This window comes from Antechinus flavipes, chromosome 1 (assembly GCF_016432865.1).
Source record: "Antechinus flavipes isolate AdamAnt ecotype Samford, QLD, Australia chromosome 1, AdamAnt_v2, whole genome shotgun sequence".
Lineage (NCBI taxonomy): Eukaryota > Metazoa > Chordata > Mammalia > Dasyuromorphia > Dasyuridae > Antechinus > Antechinus flavipes.
The window spans coordinates 138,745,079-138,767,011 of record NC_067398.1 but is presented as its reverse complement, the minus strand read 5'-3'; the positions used below and the strand labels follow the sequence as shown (position 1 = coordinate 138,767,011).

The 21,933-nt window shown below is 35.8% G+C and overlaps 1 protein-coding gene across 1 annotated transcript in view; it reads left to right on the top strand.

The window, feature by feature from the left end:
* ANKRD55 (ankyrin repeat domain 55) overlaps positions 1-21,933 on the top strand; it is an 87,619-nt gene that overhangs the window by 54,479 nt on the left and 11,207 nt on the right. Inside the window, exons 6-9 of the mRNA XM_051971186.1 lie at positions 396-524; positions 12,058-12,242; positions 17,554-17,721; positions 21,028-21,668. Of these exons, the coding sequence (XP_051827146.1) occupies positions 396-524; positions 12,058-12,242; positions 17,554-17,721; positions 21,028-21,668 (1,123 nt within the window). The remainder of the gene's footprint in view (positions 1-395; positions 525-12,057; positions 12,243-17,553; positions 17,722-21,027; positions 21,669-21,933) is intronic.

Below are 21,933 nucleotides of genomic sequence, written 5' to 3'. Positions count from 1 at the left end.
CATAGAGTCTCATTTTAAAAATAAGGAAACTAAGGCACTAAGAAGTTCAATGACTTGTTCATAGTCTCTCAGCTCAGTGTGTGAGATGGGATTTGAAATCAAGTCTCCCTTACATTAGGTCCAACGATATATTTACCTTGACCATATCTTGAACTCCCAAGTATCCAACTTCTGAGGCATATTGAATATTTTGCAAATAACTGGAAGAAGTTGGACAAGGGAGGGAGGAAAGGATAATCTACTTTTCTGGACCCTCCAAATAATTCCAACCATGATTTTTGGTATCCAAGTCTTTCTCTCATCCTAAACTTCATACTTCTCTGACACTTTCTGAAATAAAGAAAACATCCTCTTCCTATTTTCTAATCTCTCTTTCTTGAACTATTGCATTATAGGGGATGACTCCGCTTCACTGGGCTGCTTTTCATAACCAACCACAACATACACAAATCCTGCTGCAGAAGGGGGCAGACCCAACACTGGTGGACAAAGACTTCAGAACAGCCCTCCACTGGGCTGCCCAGGTGAGGAAAAAAAATAGGCTAAAATGAAATCGTGCCTTCCCTTGTAGCTTCTATCATTCAGGGAGAGACAACATGAATGATATGGATATATATGTCTATACAAAGTAAGCATAAACAAAATAAATGCAACATAATTTAGAGGAGAGACACTAGTAATTGGAAAAATGTCATGACTGTAGAAGGCAGCTAGGGTGCACAATGAATGTACACTGAATTTGGAATTAGGAAGATTAATCTTCATGAATTCAAATTCAGCTTCAGATATTTTCTAGCCATGACCTTGGGCAAATCACTTAACCCTATTTGCTTCAGTTTCCTCCTTTGAAAAAGCTAGAGAAGGAAATAATAAACCACTCCAGTATCTTTGCCGCCCCCCCCCCCCAAAAAAAATGGTCACAAAGAGTCAGACACAATTAAACAAGAAATATATAGAACAAGTACCAGACATGGTGCTAAGCTTTAAGGATACAATTAAAAACAGAGTTTATATGCTAATGGGGGAAGACAACTAATAAAGAAAAAGTAGAAAAGGTTGGGGAAGAGGAAGAACATGGAGAGGCAGTATGTGAAGTGAAGCAGGCTGGGAAATGGTGTGGAGACCTGGGCCAGACAAGACCAGACAAAAAAAGAGTTGTGTAGAGCCTGGCTTATTAGTACAGAAAAGGTGGAGATAAAGTTTATGTAGAAAATCAGAGACATACAAGAGGCTGGGGAATATTAATAATTTGAGGAAGGAAAGGAACAACTTGATGGAATGAGGGTTGTCAAGAAAGAGATTTATATGAAATCAACTTGGAAGTTGTTTGTGATTGTGAAAGTATTTAAATGCCAAACAGAGGAAAGACAAAAGACAGCCACTTGAGCTTCTTAAGCAAGGAAGATGAACAATAGGACCTAGGCTTAAGGAAAGTCATTTTGGCAGTTGGGCAGAGGATGGATTATAGAGGAAAGAGACTGTATAGTGAGAGAGCGATCAATCAGAAAGCTTACTGCAATAGTTCAGGTAAAAAATAATGAGGTACTGAAATACATAGAATGAAGCAAATGAGATGGTTGTGAGAGATATGGAGGTGGTATTGGCAAAAGTTGAAGACTAATTAGATGTGAAAGATGAGGGAGAAAGCTGAATCAAAAATGAGTAATTAAAACCCATTTGCAGAAGGCAGATAATTAACTAAGAGGAAAATTTTCCTATTGATCAGAACTGACTCCAAATGGAACAGATTGCTTTGGTAAGGTGGGAAGGTGTTCCTAATCACTAATTTTCTTTAAGAAGAATTTTGATGACTGGTTGTTGAATTAAATAATGTCTGAAGGCCCTTCCAACTTTAGGAATCTATGATTTTATGATTCTGTTCCTGTTTCATGTTTATTCATCCTATTCAATGGTTGAGAAAACGAAAGAACTTGGGGATCTAGAGTCTCAATTTGCTAATCTCCCTGATGTTTAACATCAAGGACCATTGTGATCCTATATTGCACATTTCTCCTTTTCATGACATCTGAATTGACATGGTCCATTTTCAAGTTTTGTGTTTAATAGGCTTTACAAAGTGAACAGGTTTTTGTCCTCCCTCAAATAATAGTCACCCACCTAATCTCCCTGCTTCTTTAGCTAATCTTGATTTTGTGTTTACAAAGAGTCAGAGCTCATTTTTCTTTGGTGATATTAATCTTAACATTTCTCAAGAAAGGATTTTTACTTTGATCCCAAAATTTAATGGAACATAATGTTAGAAAATTAGAAATAAAGAAGAGGGGAAGATGAGTGGAGTTGTAATTGATCCAGTAAACAATTTGGATACAGGCTTCCATGTAAGTATTGGACAACTCTGGGGCAGAGCTCACTGACCAGTGTATAATACCCAGGAATAGGTCTCTATTTTTACAGAGCAACCCATTTGGAGTAATCTTCAGGATGATCCTATTGAAACTGATTAGATTATCACTGAGATGGTCTTTTCTACTTTTCCCTTCCCATCCTCACTTCCCAGTGAGATGAGAGTTAGCCCTGTTTTTACACATCATGAGAAAAGGGCCATTGCTGATTCTATTATGCATAATTACCCCAGATATACAATGTCTGTGATTTAAAATTCAACTATTCTTACAAGCCCCTGAACAAGAATTTATAAAAGAATGCCTTTATTTTATTTTATTTTTTGGATACAAAAAATATCTTGAGTCCCTTCCCAGAATTTGCTTGGTCTACTATCTTAGTTGAAGTATAAAACCAATTGACCTCTGAGTTAATCTGTCTTAGTAAACTTTTGGTCAGACTTGCTCACATAAAGAACCCAATGTTTTCAGGCTTTTTTTGGGTGAACAATCATTCATTTCTCTGGGCTAAACATTTTCACTTCCATTGATTGCCGTCCTGGCTAAGGTACTTTTTTGGACCCTAAGACTACCTTTGGATTGGGGTCTCTATTTTCAGTGATCTTGCTTCAATCTCTTCAGTTCTAACCCTGTCATACAATAGGACTCAGAACTTTGTTCTATTGATTTGGAATGGGGGTGTGAATAGGGATAGCATAGCACCTGTGATTGCATTGATATAGGGAATTTCCTTGTGAGAGAGCTCCTTTTACCAATGTAGATCAACACCACTTCTTTTTTTCTTTTTTTTAATAATAATTTTTTTTCAAAATACATGCAAAGATAGTTTTCAACATTTCCTCTTGCAAAATCTTGTGTTCTATTTTCCCGCTCCTATCCTAGACAACAAGTAATTCAATATAGGTTAAACATATGCAATTCTTCTAAGCATATTTCCACATTTATCATGTTGCACAAGAAAAATCAGATCAAAAAGGGGAAAAAATTAGAAAAAAAACAAGCAAATAAATAGCAACAAGAAAGGTGAAAATACTATATTATGATCCACATTCAGTCCTTTTAGTCCTCTTTCTGGATGCAGATAGCTCTTTCTATCACAAGTCTATTGGAACTGGCCTGCATCATCTCATTGTTGAAAAGAGCCAAATTTATTACAGTTGATCACCACATATTCTTCTTGTTGCTATATACAATGTTCTCTTGGTTCTACTCACTCCACCATGTAAGTTTCTCCAGGCCTTTCTGAAATCATCTTTCTGATTGTTTCTTATAGAATAATAATATTTCATTACATTGATATAACCCTAACTTATTCAGACATTTCCAAGTTAATGACTATCCACTCAGTTTCTAGTTCCTTTCCACTACAAAAAGGGCTGCTACAGATATTTTTGTACAAGTGAGTACTTTTCCCTTTTTATGCTCCCTTTGTGATATAGACCCAGTAGAGACACTGCTAGATCAAAGGGTATGTACAGTTTGATAGCCCTTTGGGCATAGTTCCAAATTGCTTAACAGCTGGATCAGTTCACAACTCCACCAACAACATATTAGTGTCCCATTTTTCCCACATCCCCGCCAACATTTATCATTATCTTTTCCTGTCATCTTAGCCAATCTGAGAGGAATCAAACACCACTTCTACAACTTACCATATTAGAGAATTGATGGGAACACAGACAGATTTACCCAATGTCATACAGCCTAAACACAGGAATTCCTGACTCCAAAGCAGTTGCCTATCCAATACTACTCTACTTATAAGGTGTTCAAGAAGGAATAGCACCTTTAATGTGAAGGTTTGCTGAGCCAAGCCCTTTTTAGGGCCACTCATTCACTTTTGGTTTTCACTTAGCACTCAGTTCTCACCTGTGGCTCTAAAAAGTTGTAGGATTTGTAGCGGCCATTCTTGGTAAAACTATCTTCACAGATAGGCTAAGTCAGGCTGAGAGTAACTGATAGGCCTCAGCCTATATCAGTATAAAAAGAGTGTTTATCCCAAGCATGTGAAGACTTCTCTTCTACAGAATGAGAAAACAAGAACAATTTGTTCCAACAGCTATGATGGCAGCTTAAGCAGATACTGTGGAGTGTTTAGAGCTTGATGAGACATCAAAAACACAAGATCATCCACTACATTCCAGGTCAACTGATTATCTTGACTTCTGTCTTGCCACTAGATTTTTAATCCTCTTCAAAAATGAAGGATAAAAACAGTAACAGTAGCAACAACAACAATATCATACTAGATACTTAAATTTAACATTTTTTTTGGTCCTGCCCATGTCTACATCTCTAAATTTGGTAGTTTTTAACCATACTCCTAGGGCTTGAAGCTCTGGTTCCTAGTTTTACCCTGAACTCCAGAAAAGATAATGAGGAAGTGTATAAAATGTTTCTATGGACATTTCAAGTTCATTGGTCTATAGCTTATGAATAGTCATAGATCTCCACCACAGTGAGAAATATGGTTTAGGAGATAGAGGAGTGACTTTAAAGACAGGAAAACCTGGTCTTAAATCCCTCATTACTAGCTGAATGAACCTAGACAAATCTCTTACCCTCTCTCAGCCTCAGCTCTCTCATTTGTAAAGTGGATTCAATGATAGTACCTACTTTATGTGGTCAAATGATATACATACCCATTACACACATACATGCACACATTTTTATATATAAATTTATATATGTGTGTATATATATATGTTGGTCTTAATATATACACATATATAACATGCTTTATAAATTTTAAAATGCTACATATATATTAGCTATTATTGTAATTTCAGATCTCACCCCAATGTTTTTGAGAGGTCACCATAGAGCATATTCTTTGAGATACTTTGGCAGAGTTGCTGTGTCTAATTCTTTTAAAAAATCCTTTAACCAGAGTTTCACTAGAATTAAGCCAATACAACAAGGCACCAGATTTTCCCCTCCCTTCTGCAATATGTGAATTGCAAGATCCAATCCAACGTTCCCCAGAAGGGTTTTCTCATAAGAGCATAGACCAAGGCAGTAAAGAATTAATTCTTTATTTATTTAGGCAGGATTTGGATCCATGTTGTATAATTCCAGTAAAATGCACATTTCTTCTATTTTCCCAGAATCTATCTCTACCTGACTAATGGGGCTGGGCCTAAAAAGGCAGAGAGTCACAGAGTGCACAGAAGATTCATGCTATGAATCAGCACTTTAGAATTTCATGTGATTTGTGATTGTATCTCTTTCTCAAAACCCTTCAGGCCTTTTAGGTTACTGCTGCAAAGAAAAAACAAAAAACCATGGATAATCAGGTGGCTCAGTGGATAGAGCTCAGGAGTCAAGAAGATCTGAATTCAAATCTAACCTCAGGCTCTTATTAGCTGTGTGATCTTGGAAAAGTCATTCCAATCTCTATCTGCCTCTGCTTTCTCATTTATAAAATGGGGATAATAATAATAATATCTACCTCATAGGGCTTTTTTAGGTTTAAATGAAATAATAATTATTAAGGCACATAGTATGGCACTGCATAAATGTTAGCTATTATTATAATTAAGTAGTTAAACTTTTGCAGAATTTAGCTAAATTGGTTCTTAAATAATAGACAATTATTAAACTCACAAACAAAATTAGCTAGTTCTTGCCAGAGCCTGGACTTATTCCTAATCAGAAATTCTTTTCACCAGCAATGTGAAAAGAGGAAGGGAATGGGGAGGTCTAGAAACTGGAAGTGATGCAAAGAATATTGGATGTGGGGACAGTACAGGAAACAGCTCAACCATGGAGAATTGTTCTAGGAAAAAAAGCAGATTATACCCCAAAGAGAACAACTTGCATTCCTAATGAGGTTGAGAGTGAGGGAAAGTGGATCCCCAGAAGAAGGGCACTATAGTATCAGGACCCCAGGATGAGAGTAGGGTCATGTTAGTTACTATGTGCAGCAAATAAATCCTGCAGATGAGAGTAGATGAGAGCATGAGCTTGAGCTATACATCAATGGAGTGAACATCAGTGGTGGGAAAATGGATGCCTATGCCTGGGACAAAACCTGATGTTCCATCATAGCCATGTTCATTACTATCAAGAGCTGCAGATCACCTCCATGTCATGATAAGCGATAAAATAAAACTTTTGTGAGGAATAATATAGATTATTCAACTGGATAGAATTTTAAAAATACATTTAAATAATAGTTTCACAACATAAGTTTATATATTTTCCATTGTTTCAGTTGTATCTAACTCATTATGACTGCATTGGGGGTTTTCTTGGCAAAAATGCTAGAGTGGTTTGCCATTTCCTTCTCCAGTTCATTTTACAGATGAGGAACTAAGATAAATAGAATTCAGTGACTTGCCAAGGGTCACACAACTAGAATGTGCCTGAGGCTGGATTTGAACTTATAAACACCTCCTGATTCCAGGCAGGGCTCTATCCACTAAGCCAACTTGCCCTAATTATACATACATACATACATATACATATATATATATATGTGTGTGTGTGTGTAAGTAGATGTATACATGTGAGCATGTATTTATGTATAATAATTATTCCTTTATACATATATTTTATCCTATATCATAAAAAAGAGGATTTTCAGAATGCATTTATCCAGAGAGGATGCCAACAATTCCCTGGGTCACTACTAATTTAGACAGGTTCATGATCATTCCAGTCACTTAGACATATGATAAAGTAAGAGAAGTTCTCTTTAAGAAACATTTTTCAAAAACACCTTTTGTGTGCAGAACACTATGTTGAGCACTGAGGGAGACAAAAAGTTTAAATAGGAGACAGTCGTTGCCCAAATCAAGCATATAAGCTAGAGGGAGAATAATATGCATAAATGAACATAATACATAATAACATAATAATTTCATTAGGGAGGTGCAAAGAAAATGAAATATTAGGCTAAATAGTGGGACAGATCATGTTTTATTAGAAGCATCAGGAAAGATTTCATGGAGAAGGCAGCATAAATGTGAACTAGAAAAAACAATCCCAGTTGTTTCAACATTTGAGTTGATGATCAGGCTTCTTGAATGAAAATTAGAAATCCTCTAAACTTGTTAAACCAGTGGGAAGGAATAGACAGGACTAACAGATTATATTACAATATCTTCACCACTTAGTTTCACCTATATCTTACTAGAGATTACATAAGAGCAGGTATTTTGTCTTATCTGATTTTTTAAAACTTATTTTCCTCCCCCACATAGACACAAAGTTTACTTATTGAATGTTAGCTGTAGTTATGGAATAGCTGAGAAGGGGAGGGAAGAAAAGAAGGAAGATTTTCATCCCCAGATTTCATCTCTTTGTCCCTCAAAGAAGGGAGTTGCCTCTTTAACATAAAAACCAGGCTGAATTGATTTTCATATGAAAACGGGAATAGGGCACAGCCATCCAAATTGAACCATTATGCCAGCACTAAATTCCTTCCTTCTTTCTTCTTAGAAATATAAGCAAGGCATATTAACTCCAAATTCTTTTCTCCTGATTATTTTTATTATGATTCCCCATTCCCTCCCATTTGATTATTGTTTAAAAAAAAAAAAAAAAAAAAAACACCCACACAAAACTGAGCCCTGATATTATATTTTTTTAAAAAGTTAAAAAAATAAACTTAGGCTTTCCCAAAGCACTGTGATCAAATATACAGAAAGTAAAACACATAAGAAAGTGAAATTAAAAATTGAAGAATTGACCAGCATGAGTTTTAAAATGTTAAAGAGTTCAACTTAGCACACAAGTCTTCTAGAGAGCTCAGGACATTAGCTGATGTTATTGAAAAACCATTAGCCATTGATTTTAAGAATTCAATGCAGGAAGGAAGTCTTCTTGAATATGGTATTGGAACAAATTATCCACTGATCTTGGAATACCCAGAAAAGCATAACATAATGCATGAACTTTTTCAAGGTGGGGAAGATATTTGCTAAAGCAGAGACCTTTCAGGAGCCTTCAAGTTTTACTGTTCAATTCAACTCAATTCAAAAAGTTATTTATTTGCATGTGGCCATAGACAGTTCCTATCCTCAAGTAGCTTATTTGCTATTGAAAGAAAATATTACAAAGGTACATGAAAATATGTGCAAAATAAAATTTTTGATGGAGTAACTTCCTACTCTGCCAATATAAGAACAAATCTTGGCCCTGACTGGTACCAAGCCTGGTAGGTTCAGAAGCAAATTAATCAGGTGGTAGTTTATTTAGGCTCTTTGTTTCTCTTCTAACCCCTTTTCATCCCAATGCCTTTTGAACCAGTATATAGTAGCATCAACGTGAACTACTCCTAATAATTCAATTTGAATTGAATTGAATATGAAAATATGAAAATTTAAGCCAGGCAAATAGGCAAATGCTACAAATGAGGGCTTGATTTGTTTTGTTTTTTTCCCATTCTCCAGATTTCAGAAAATGATGGATGAACTGCTAATAATAATGATTAAAATTAAAATCATGTCATGCATACATTTTTTTCCTTCCTCATCCCAACTAGTTGCTCAAGATTCACCAACAAACCCCTGCCTTTTATTATTATTATTCTTTTTATTCTTTTATTATTATCCTTTATTCTTCTTTTTATTCTTTTATACCTCCCTAACAAGAAAAGCATGGAACTGATGAGAAAGTTACAACTCAGAATGCCATCTGTCCTCTTAATATATAAAAGCTTATTTTTTTGTGAATTGGGTTTTCAGATCATTTTCTGAGTGAAAATTTTAATAAGGAATTGATGTAGAAAGTTCAGAGGACAGAGAGGATAAACAGCAAAGATGAGAAAAAACACAAATTTGGGGAGGGGTTGCCCAAAAGGGAGACTAGACGTATTGAAGAAGAACTTTTAAGTACTTAGATTTTCTCTAGTCTAACTTTCTGGCAAGGCAGCTAGCTGACAGTGGCTAGTGTATAAGGCTTGAAATCAGGAAAACTCATCTTTTTACTTTAAATCCTGCCTCAAACACTTACTAGCTATGTGAGTCTGGGCAAGTTTAAAATTTAACCTTTGTTTGCCTTAATCCACTGGAAGAGGACATGGCAAACCACTTCCAAGAAAACCCCAGTGACAACATTGGCTTGCTATGGTCCATGGGGTTATGAAGATTGAACAACAAAAATTTTATACTTCTTGATGCCATTTGGGATTCTCTTCACAAAAATACTGGAGTAGTTTGCCATTTCTTTCACCAGCTCATTTTACAGATGAGGAAACTGAGGCAAATAGGCTTAAGTAACTTATTTAACCAGGATTACATAATTAGTAACTGTCTGAGGCAGGATTTGAACTCAGGAAGATAATTTTTTCTGATTTCAAGCCTGATACGGTCCACTGTGTCAGCTAGCTGCTTCACCAGAAAGTTAGACTGGAGAAAAATTCTGAAATAGCTGAAGTTTTCCTTTAGTATTTCTTGGTAACTCCTTACCAACCTAGTGTTTCTTCCCATCTTTGCTGTTTACCCTCTCTGTTCCTCTGAACTCTTTACATCAATTCCTTTATTAAAATTTCCACTCATCACCAGCCCTGAAGTCAGGAGGACCTGAATTCAAATCTGACCTCAGACACTTAACACTTCCTAGCTGTGTGACCCTGGGCAAGTCACTTAACCCCAATAGCCTCAGGGGAAAAAAATCCCATTCAGAAAATGATCTGAAAACCCAATGCACAAAAAATAAGATTCTAAAAGTCAGGAGGACAGCTGGCATCCTGAGTTGTAGCTTTCTCACCATTTCTACCCTTTCTTCTTAGAGAAGTATCAAAAAATAGTGAAAGGATCCCAAGACAATAGTGTGTTGGTAAATGTTTAGTAACTAGTTGGAATGAGGAAGTGAGGGGAGGGGGGGAAAGGAGTATGCTTTTAATTTTAATCATCATTATGTGTTGGTAAATGTTTAGCAACTAGTTGGAGTGAGGAAGGGAGAGAAGTATGCTTTTAATTTTAATCATCATTATTAGTATTTTCTTGATCACTTTCTGAAAGTCTAGAGAATGAAAAAAGTAAAACAACAAATCAAGCCTTAATTTGTAGCACTTACTTATTTCCCTGGTTTAAACTCTCATGCTGAAAATGTAACTATCAGGGGCAGCTAGATAGTGCAGTGGATAGAGCACCAGCCCTTAAGTCAGGAGGACCTGAGTTCAAATACAGCCTCAAATACTTCCTATCTGTGTGACCCTAGTTAAGTCACTTAACCCCAATCACCTCAGGGAAAAAAAAAGAGAGAGAGAGAGAGAAAAGAGAAAAAAAGAAAATGTAACTATCAGTTATTGTTAGTGGTTCAAGTTAACTTGTTCTTTTACTCTTCATGACCCTATGGACCACTGCAAATCAAAATTGTCCATGGGGTTTTCTTGACAAAGTGATTTGCCACTTGTTCTTCCAGTGGATTAAGGCAAACATGGTTAAGTTATTTGCCCAGTCACACAGCAAATAAGTGTCTGTATTCAGGATGATGAATCTTCTTGACTCCAGTCCCAATGCTCTATCCATTGAGAAATCTAGCTGCCTCCAACTACAAAATAAACACGAGATAAATAATTCACAAAATGACCTTCAAGTTGGAACTAGACAGAATTGATACTTACATAGCCTTTTAGGTTTTCTAATTGCCTTTATAATCTTTGATCATTACAACAGCCTAGCAAGGTACAGTTGAGGCATGACCATATCCATTTTACAGATGAAAAAATTGAGACTCAGAACAGTGAGGTGATCTATTTGTTCATGAACAGAGTAAGCAACAAAAGAGAAAACTGAACCCAGATCCCTTCTCTCTTCAAGTCTAGAATTCTATTATACCACAAAACTTTAAGTGATCATAAAAGATTAGAGAAATTTTTTATCAGCAGCAGAATGAAGGTCTATCAGAATACAGTGTTGAATGATACACTAAGGAAAAAAAAAGACTAACTGTGCTAACAGCAGGTGAGGGGATTCCAGCCTAGGCAGCTCAGGGATTACTCTCTAGCACTACAATTATATCCACAAAAAGCTATTCAACTGTATAAATGGGTATAAAATATGTAAGAGTCTGGAGGCAGTTTCAATGAGATCATACATTTGTTATTATTTTTTAGTTCCATATTTTGAAAGAGAGAAATTGAAGGTGATTCAGATAAGAATAATTAAAATGATTATTTAAAAACTAGGACCCTTGGGAAAGGATGGAACAAAAATGATAGAGCAGAAAGAGCACTGGATTTGATCTCAGAGAACCTGATTCCACTTCTTACCATTTATATGGCCTTGGACAAGCAATTTCCCTGGGCCTCAATTTCCCCCTTTGTAAAATGCAGGGATTGTGGTATCTCTAAGGTCTTTTCTAGATAGAAATCTTATAACATGATCTAAATTAAGCAAACTAGAATTATTTAGTGTAGAGAAAATTGAGGGGTGAAACAATGACTAGTTTTAAGTGATTCTTACATTTCAGTTCTATATAAATGTTAGGTATTATCATTCTTCTTCCTGAGAAGGATGCTGACTAGTATAAAATGAGACTCTTATTAGGCAACTAAAGCTAGATTGCTAATGTTGTAGTTCTGAGAAAAGAACAGCTAAGTTAGTAAAGGCTCGAAAAAAATGAATTGATATAATGTTTGAATGGAGAAGTCACAATTTTTGCCTTTAGCAATGCAATATTCAAGAAAGAAAAGGATACTTTGATCATTGAAATAATAGGTTTTGTTGGCCTCTCTTTCCAGAGTGGAAACAAAATTCTATGTTCCATCATTCTGAGCCATCATGAGGGTCAATCCATTATCAACTATGATGATGAAAATGGGAAGACATGTGTGCACATTGCTGCTGCAGCAGGTTATAGCGACATTATCAGTGAACTGGCAAAAGTCCCAGATTGCAACCTACAGGCACTGGATGTGGATGACAGGTATCCATGGCAACTTACTAAAGGGCTGTAAAGTGTGCTCCACATCTCAGGATGTCAACCTGGGGATGAGCATTTTTATTGACTGATCATGCTTTATTAGATCCTGGGTGCCAATAAAATTCACATGCAGACTGGTGGTGATGGGAATAATTGTTCTATTTCTGAGAAAGGCATAACCTGGACAGAAATTGCTAAGTTTTCATCTTTTAACCAAACAGCATCAGTGGTCTCAGGCTATTTCCTGAACATCAGCCATTAACTGAATTCATGCTCCCTGCACCACCCTTAAATTTGCTTTTACAAAGATGACTCTAATCATGACTGTCAAAAAAACAAAGAGGAAACATTGACATGAAAATGGACCAGATTTTGGAGTTAAGGTTTAAAGCTAATATCTACTGGTTTTTCGGTTTGGGTTTTGGTTTTTTGCTATGTGCAAGTGGATAGAGTGCTTGAATCAATAAGATCTGAGTTCAAGTGAAGCCCTAGACCTTTACTATCTCTGTGACTCTGGGCAAGTCACTTGCCCTCTGTCTCAGTTTCCTCACCTAATTCCCAGAGTTATTGTGAAAATAAAATGACATAATAATTGTAAAGTGTTTAACTCAGTGCCTGGCTCATAGTAAGTGTCATATAAATGTTAGCAATTATTATATTATTCCTGGTATTGTTGTCATTAGCCATTATCATGGTATGGTGATTATAGTCATGGAATTACTGTTGAGTTGAAGTTTTAACTCTGACATACACTGGTTATATGATTATGAGCAAACTGTTAACTTTTTTTACTGTTCCAAGCAACTTTCTAAGACTAGGTCACAGGCAGAAGCCTACTGGTAAATACCAATCAGATTTCTGAAAATGCCATCCATGCTTTTAAGATTAAGATTAATTAATAATGTTATTATTAACATTTTTTCACTTTAAGTCTAGATAATTCACAAAACAATCAAGTTGATTTGTGGCATCTACTGATTTCTGAGGTATATTTGTTCATGCTGAAAATTTAACAAAAATTCAAGCCAGTTTGAGCTAGCTCCAATACACTCTGGTTACAAGCAAGCTGTTGATCTGCATTGATAGAGAGGACTTCCACAATCGGAGATCCCAAAACCAATATAATCTCAAATTCGGATTTTTAAAAAGTACAAACTTCACCATACAGGGTCATTATGAAGGTCAAATGATAACAGTGTGTTTAAAGTGTTACAAAGTCCAGGTAAATAAGTTATTGCCAACTTGTTTTTCCAGCAGGGTGTTGAAAGTACTAAGCTGTCTACATTATTTCCTCTTATTACCAAAGGGTTCCTTTGCAAGATGGTTGACTGAGGTCCAGAGTGTAATTTGTGGCCATGAAATGATAACAATCAAATTATCCTATGTTGATATAATGCTTTATGACTTACAAAGGACTCTACACATTTCATGTCATTTGATCCTCATAGAGAGCCAGTGTCCAGAGAATCAGTGGAGAGAGAGAGCTGGCCTTCAGATAGGAGAACCTGGAACTTAACCCCACATCTGACATGTGATAGATATGGGATTTGGGGCAGGCCACTTAACCTTTCCTTGCTCTATCCAGTGGAATCAGACTGACTGTACATTGACTTAGAAAAGCAAAAAATGAACATTATTTATGTTGTATTTTTATTTCATTAAAAATTTCCTAATTACATTTTAATCTAGTTAAGAGAGCAACTAGGAGTGATCCACAAGATTGACACCTCTGTTCTAGGTAGTTCTAAGATTCTAAGTCTTAGAGATAATGGAGGAGCTGACTGCTTTGGGAGAAGAGGTGCAGGGGGCAAGTTTCTAACCTAAGAGTTCTAAATACCTCTGACATTATAGATTCAATCCACATCTTTCATCTTCACAACAACCTGCTAAGATAGATATTGAGAGAAGTATTATTACCATAATCCCCATTTGATGTCTCATAGGATCATAGATTTAAAGACCTAAATAAGGGACTTACCTCCTAGTTAACTCACCCGATTTACAAATAGGGAAATTGAGATTCAGAGAGGCCAGGTCACAGAATTAGCAAGTAAAGGATCTGGATTCAAACTCAGATCTTCTGACTTCCTGTCTCAGAGTCCTTTCCACTACTCCACACTGCTACACAGCAAGAATGTCTCTGAGTAAAGGTAATTAATCCACAGAAGGATTGACTTGTGATTTTAGCTTCATTCACAATTTTATTTTTTATTAAAGCTTTTTATTTTTTAAATATATGCATGGACAATACTTTAACATTAGCCCTTGCAAAACTTTGTGTTCCAATTTTCCCTCTTTCCCCCCACACCCTTCCCTAGATGGCAAATAGTTCAATATATTAAACATAATAGAAATATATGTTAAATCCAATATATGCATAAATATTTATAAAATTATTGTGCTACCAAGAAAAATCAAATCAAACCAGAAGAAAAGAAGAAAAAGAAAAAATAAGGAAGAAGAAGAAGAAGAAGAAGAAGAAGAAGAAGAAGAAGAAGAAGAAGAAGAAGAAGAAGAAGAAGAAGAAGAAGAAGAAGAAGAAGAAGAAGAAGAAGCTGTAAACAAGCAACAAAAACAGTGAAAATGCTATGTTGTAAACCACATTCAGTTCCCACAGTCCTCTCTCTGGGTGTAGATGGCTCTCTTCATCACTGAACAATCAGAACTGATTTAAATCATCTCACTGTTGATGAGAACCACATCCATCAGAACTAATTATCATATAATCTTATTGTTGCCGTGTATGATAATCTCCTGGTTCTGCTCATTTCACTCAACATCAGTTCATGTAAGTCTCTCCAGGCCTTTATGAAATCATCTTGTTGGTCATTTTTTACAGAATAATAATATTCCATAACATTCATATATCACAATTTACCCAGCCATTCTCCAATTGATGGACATCCATTCACGTTCCAGTTTCTAGCCACCACAAACAGGGCTGCCACAAACATTTTTACACATCACAATTTTATTTTAATCAACCAAGTTAAAGTGACTGAGCTCATCTTTCCTCTACAAATGTAAAGTTGCTTATTCTCGACATGTATACTTTGCTGAAATTGATTTAAAACTGTGCTGTATAAATAAAAATAAAAACAAAAAGAATTTTGAGGGCTTAGCTTTTTAAATAAGTTTTATGGTGATGTATAAATTATTTGGGAAAAGCAAAAATTTTGATAAAATTTTCTTTTGAGCCAGCAATGGTCATGTGCCAGCATGGCCATATCAGATTGAACTTCTACTGACTTTAGGACAACTCAGAAATCTGATCCTAAACAGATGAAAATGTATTGAGTCGTTTTCCTCCGTCTTTTATTAGTGTTCTTAGTTTGTTGTCACTTGTGTATTTCATGCCATTCACCTGTTTCATTCCTTTTGTTGCTGTTGTCTTGTTATTAAGAACAACCATTATTTCCAAGGAAATATGCTAATGTAGTTATGAGGGCAATTGTTATAAATATTGCAATCACTTTTGGTATGGGGAGATCACATTTCAGAGGTCATTCAAACTCACAATGAAAAAGGATCAGTCACATCAAAGCAAAATGTGGTTTAAAAAAAATAGAAAACAAACTCCAAGAAAGGATGAACTATTACTTCAAAAGGATCTAATTTGGGGCAGCTAGGTGGTACAGTAGATAGAGCACCAGCCCTGAAGTCAGGAGGACTTGAGTTCAAATTTGGTCTGACACTTAACATTTCGTAGCTGTAAAAAAAATAAATAAATAAAATTAAATAAAAATTAAAAATTAAAAAAAAAAAAAACACTTCCTAGCTGTGTGACCCTGGGCAAGTCATTTAACCCCAATTGTCTCAGGAAAAAAAAAGGATCTAAATCATCCTCAGAGAACAAGGTACATGGCAGGTAAAAGGATTGTTTTTCACTCCTCTACCATGTAATGTAACCTTCTTGAAAGTAGAAAAGCAAAAATAAGACCACTTTTTAAAAAAAGACTTTTTAAAAAAAAGTTAACTACTGCAGTGAAGAAAAAAATACTTGCCCTGAGCAAGATAATACAAAGACCATAGAACTGAAGATCGGAAAAAGGCAGATTTTACCAAGGAAACTTGTTTTTTCATTCAAGATAGAATGGCAATTTCTTGAGGCAACTTCTCTTACTCCAACAGAGCTTCCTTCCCCACACAAAGTGATTGAGCTAAGCTTCCTTGATTCAGCTTCCTGGTCTGGGGGCTTAAAAGATCCCAACCTCTCAGACTTGGTATATGTCTAAGACCACACAAGTTACAAACATTTTTTGATGACTGACTGACTGACCAGGATTATTTCCAAATGGAGATGAAAGGGGACCTCATATAGAGATCTAAGAGTCACTATATCTTTGCTGTGTTAGAGCAAGTCCCTTCCTTTGCTACTTTTTCATGATTTGGTAGTGCCTCATTTTGTCCCAACATTGTACCTGAACCAAGAGAGTGGTAGCTTTAGAGCTATGCTTACAACAAAGGCTGTAACCAAAATTTGGTCAAAAGAAGTCCTGATGAGCTCATAAGATCTAGATATCTTCATCAGATTATAAAATATGGCACGTGTTTTTTGGTTTAGTTTAGCTTTTTTTTTTTTTTTTTTACTTCCAAAGGGCCTGAAAGTCTTATTCACATTGAGGGAATGATGAAATACGATAAATATATTTATATTCTGAGAAAAAATTGTTCTTAAATTATTAAAATTCCAAAATAGAGATGAAGCTAGCCTGGCACCATACTAGGTACCATAAAAGGCTAAGATAACCAAGCAATGGAGATAGATGCAGCCAAGAAACTTACCTGATTGAAATTTCTTTGAAAACTTTTGGTCTATACTCAAGGCTAGATTTGGAAAAATGGATTACTTGTCAAAGGTATGCTTCTAATTAAGTAATATCCAATGCAATGTATAACTTCATGACAAAAAAATTAATATCTGTCAGAATCTTATGAATTCATCGACAAATTTGTAAAAATAAGTGAGCACAACAAAAGGATGATATATTGACCACAAAAGATTTTTTAATGTAAAGAGTTGTAACTTTTGTTATATGTCAATAAATTTAATTATTTTATTCTGTCCTAGTTACTGTCTATACCATTGTAAATTATTTTTTTGTGGCAGAGAGAAAGAGAGAGAGAGAGAGAGAAGAGAGTGGTGGGGAGGGAGAACAAGAGAGAAGGAAGGGGAAGGGAGGGAAAGTAGGGAAGGAGAAAGAGAAAAAATTTATACTGTCAAAACTGATAGCAAAAGTTTGAAAAAGTGATCATCCTACATAGTTCCTTGTGTAATAGCCTTTGTCAAAAACTTCCATATTTTTTCTTCAAGGACACCTCTCCACTGGGCAGCAGCAGCAGGAAAGGCTGACTGTGTCCAGTTGCTGTTGCAGCTTGGCATGGACAGCAGTCCTAGAGACATCAATGAGAACACCCCTCTGGCTTATGCGATGCGTTGTGGACACACAGCATGCATCAATCTGCTCTCTCAAGATAGCAGGTAAGTGGGGCAACTAGATGGTGCAGTGGATAGAGCACTAACCCTGAAGTCAAGAGGACATGAGTTCAAATGTGGCCTTAGGTACTCAACACTTCTAGCTGTGTGACCCTGGGCAAGTCACTTAACTTCAATTGCCTCAGGGGGGAAAAAAAGGCAGGTGACTACATATAACAGGTATTTTCTTAACTCCTACAAAGAGCTAGAATTTTCCCCTTTGGTACCTCTTCCTACCTAGGCCACTCTTCATATAATAGCTGTGTAATGTGTTTCTTGTATACTGGTTTGACTTTTCCTCTCTTGATAAGATGGAAACTCAGCTACACCTTTCATTTAACAGATGAGAAAGGAATTCATTACCAAGTGGTCTACAGAGTAGTCATTTGGGGAGTCACAGAACTTTAAGACAGTTGTTTGGATGTACTTGAAAGCTGGCATGTATATGTATATATACATATATGTATATGTATGTGTATATGTATCATATATGTGTTAACTAATGAGAACTTCAGTCTGCAACAAAGATCTCATTTCTATTTGGCTTCTTTTCTTTGTAAAATTAGAAAGCTTAAGAATACAGATTATTAGGATAATTCATTAAAATCTCTGAGTCTTTAAGAATTTAATTTCCAGGTTAGACAATGATTTTACAGACAGTGGACTTCCTTCCCATCCAATTCCCATCCATGATTTTTATAGCAAAGACACTAATTAAGAATACAATAAAATTTTATCTTTATATTAAAAAAAACCCTGTCAGTAAAATTTAAGCAACAAGTAAGCAAATAAAAAAGAGCAAAAAATATTGGAAAAAACTAATATGGAAAATAGATCCAAAATTTATTGGATGACCTATCATTAATCATGATGAAAACAGGAGCCTAGACATCATCTTTTCTAAAAATTATCAAGGAAAACTGCTCTGATATTCTAGAAGGAGAGGATAAAATAGAAATTGAAAGAATTCATTAATCACCTGAAAGATTCCAAAATTAAAATTCTTAGGAATATTATAGCCAAGTTCCAAACCTCCAGTATCAAGGAGACAATACCACAATGCAACCAAAAAGAAACAATTCAAATATTGTGGAGCCATAGTTAGTATAACACAAGATTTAGCAGCCTCCTAAAAGACTGGAGGGCTTAGAATATGATATTCTAGCAATCAAAGGAGCTAGGATTACAACCAAGAATCATCTACCCAGCAAAATTGAGTATAATCCTTCGGGGGGTAGGGAGGGAATGGATATTCAATAAAATAAAGGGCATTTAAGAATTTCTGATGAAAAGATCAGAGCTGAATAGAAAAATTGAAAATTTTTAAATTTAATAATTCATATTAGAATACTAATGTGCTCTTAATGAGAGCATTACAGAATATTCTCAGTAAAGTATGGAAAGACTTACATGAACTGACTCAAAAGTGTAATGAGCAAAATGTTTGTGGCAGCTCTCTTTGTAGTGGCTAGAAACTGGAAACTGAATGGATACCCATCAATTGGAGAATGGCTGAATAAATTGTAGTATATGAATGTTATGGAATATTATTGTTCTGTAAGAAATGACCAGCAGGATGATTTCAGAAAGGCCTGGAGAGACTTACATGAACTGATGCTGAGTGAAATGAGCAGGACCAAGAGATCATTATATACTTCAACAACAATACTATATGATGATCAATTCTGATGGATGTGGCTCTCTTCAACAATGAGATAAACCAAACCAGTTTCATTTATTCAATAATGAATAGAACCAGCTACACTCAGCGAAAGTACTTTGGGAATTGAGTATGAACCACTACATAGCATTTCCAATCCCTCTGTTTTTGTCTGCTTGCATTTTTGATTTCCTTCACAGGTTAATTGCACATTATTTCAAAGTCCAATTCTTCTTGTGCAGCAAAATAACTGTATGGATATATATATATATATTGTATTTAACATATACTTTAACATATTTAACATGTATTGGTCTACCTGCCATCTGGGGGAGGGGGTGTGGGGAAGGAGGGGAAAAATTGGAACAAAAGGTTTTGCAAATATCAATGCTGAAAAATTACCCATGAATATATCTTGTAAATAAAAAGCTTTAATAAAAAAAGTGTAATGAGCAGAACCAAGAAAACATTGTACACAGAAAAGCAATATTGTATGCTGACCTATGAATAAGTTAGTTAATCTAAGCAGTTCAATGAGCCAACACAATTCTATAGGACTTATGACGAAAGATGCTGTCCATCTCTAGAGAAAGAACTGATAGAGCCTGAATGCAGATCAAAAATACTTTTTCTTTACTTTATTTTTGTTGTTGGTGTTGTTTTGATCTATGTTTTCTTTACATAATGGTTTATGTGGAAATATGTTTTGCATGACTACACATGCATAACCTATTTCAAATTGCTTGATACCTTGATGTATAAAGAGAAAGAGAATTTGCAATTCAAAACTTCAAGAGGGAAAGAATGGTTTTTTTTTTCATAATTATAACTATTTATTGACAGATCCCATGCCTGGGTAATTTTTTACAACATTACCCCTTGCATTCACTTCTGTTTCCCCTCCCTCCCTCCACCTGCTCCCCCAGGTGGCAAGCAGTCCTATACATGTTAAATATGTCATAGTATATCCTAGATACAATATATGTGTGCAAAACCGAACAGTTCTCTTGTTGCACAGGGAGCATTGGATTCAGAAGGTAAAAATAACCCGGGAAGAAAAACAAAAATGCAAACAGTTCACATTCATTTCCCAGTGTTCTTTCTTTGGGTATAACTGCTTCTGTCCATCATGGATCAATTGAAACTGAGTGGATCGAAGAGATCCACTTCCATCAGAATACATCCTCATACAGTATCGTTGTTGAGGTATATAATGATCTCCTGGTTCTGCTCATTTCACTCAGCATCAGTTCATGTAAGTCTCGCCAAGCCTCTCTGGATTCATCCTGCTGGTCATTTCTTACAGAACTAATAATATTCCATAACATTCATCTCAGAAAAATGTAATTTAAAAAGCTTTACATGTAATTTTGAAAAAAATAACATTTTAAAAGAGAAGGAGAGAGCTGAGGTAGGGTAAAATATTCAGGAGAGGGAAGGTGTTCCTTGACCAATAAACTATATAAAAAGAAACAACAGGAAGACTTCAGGTATTTTTATTCTCTTTTAATGTCTATCTAAATGATCCTTAAAGTCTTCTAGATCTTAATATGTCAACCTAAATAACAATACATTGCAATATTGTAAATGTTCAGTTTTGCTTCATCTTTCTATCTTCACTCACAATGCTTCCTTTTTTTATACTCCCATAGACTTGAATCTATTCATCCCCTTTCTTCCCTGAACAGTAGACTTCTAAAGAAAGAGAGGCCATTCAGCATGCTTAACCAAATCTTTTGTAAGAAGAAGAAAGAAGAGCAGAAAATCAATGAGAAAGACCACAGCCAGGACAAGTACCAGGAAGAAGATGCTTCAGAAGTTGATGACATCATCACTACCTTTGACTGCATTGTGGATGCCAATTGCCAAGAGGTACCTGATCAGAGAACGGTGATGGTAGACTTCAAAAAAAGGGCCACAGAAAAGAAGCAGCAGGAGCGTAAAGGACTACCACCAATCAGAACACAAAGTTTGCCACCCATCACTCCAGGGGTCTCCTTTCTAACAGCCTCCCAGATGGCTACTTCCCATGATGGCTTAGGTTCTAATGCTCATCGTTTTTCATGTAAATCTCAAAAAAGTAGAAGTGAGCATGACCTATTAGATCACAGGACTGGCTGCCAGGCATTGATAGATAATCCATGGCGATCTGATTCTAATCAAATTTTCTCCTGCAAAGATTGGACAGTAGCTCCTTCAGGTAAGCTTCCAGATGGATTATTGACTGGAAAACCAAGCCATGTGGAGTTCTTGGGACCCGTCCAGCCTTTACCCCGATATAATCGTACATCAGGTAATAGTTTTATACCATCTTTCTTCACTTGCTATGCTTGGTAAATTAACTGTATTGCTCATATCCCATAAGCAGGTTGGAAAGAGAATAGTAGAATTAAAATTAGAGTTCAGGTTAGTTCAGATTAGGGAAGTGGAAAAATATGACCCCTTCTGAGCATCTCCAGAGCCTCCCTTTCTTCCAAGTGAAATCCCAGACTCCCTCGGAAAAAAAAAGCGTCAGAGTATGAGAAAGCCCTCCTTCTCTTCTACCACAAAGAGAAACC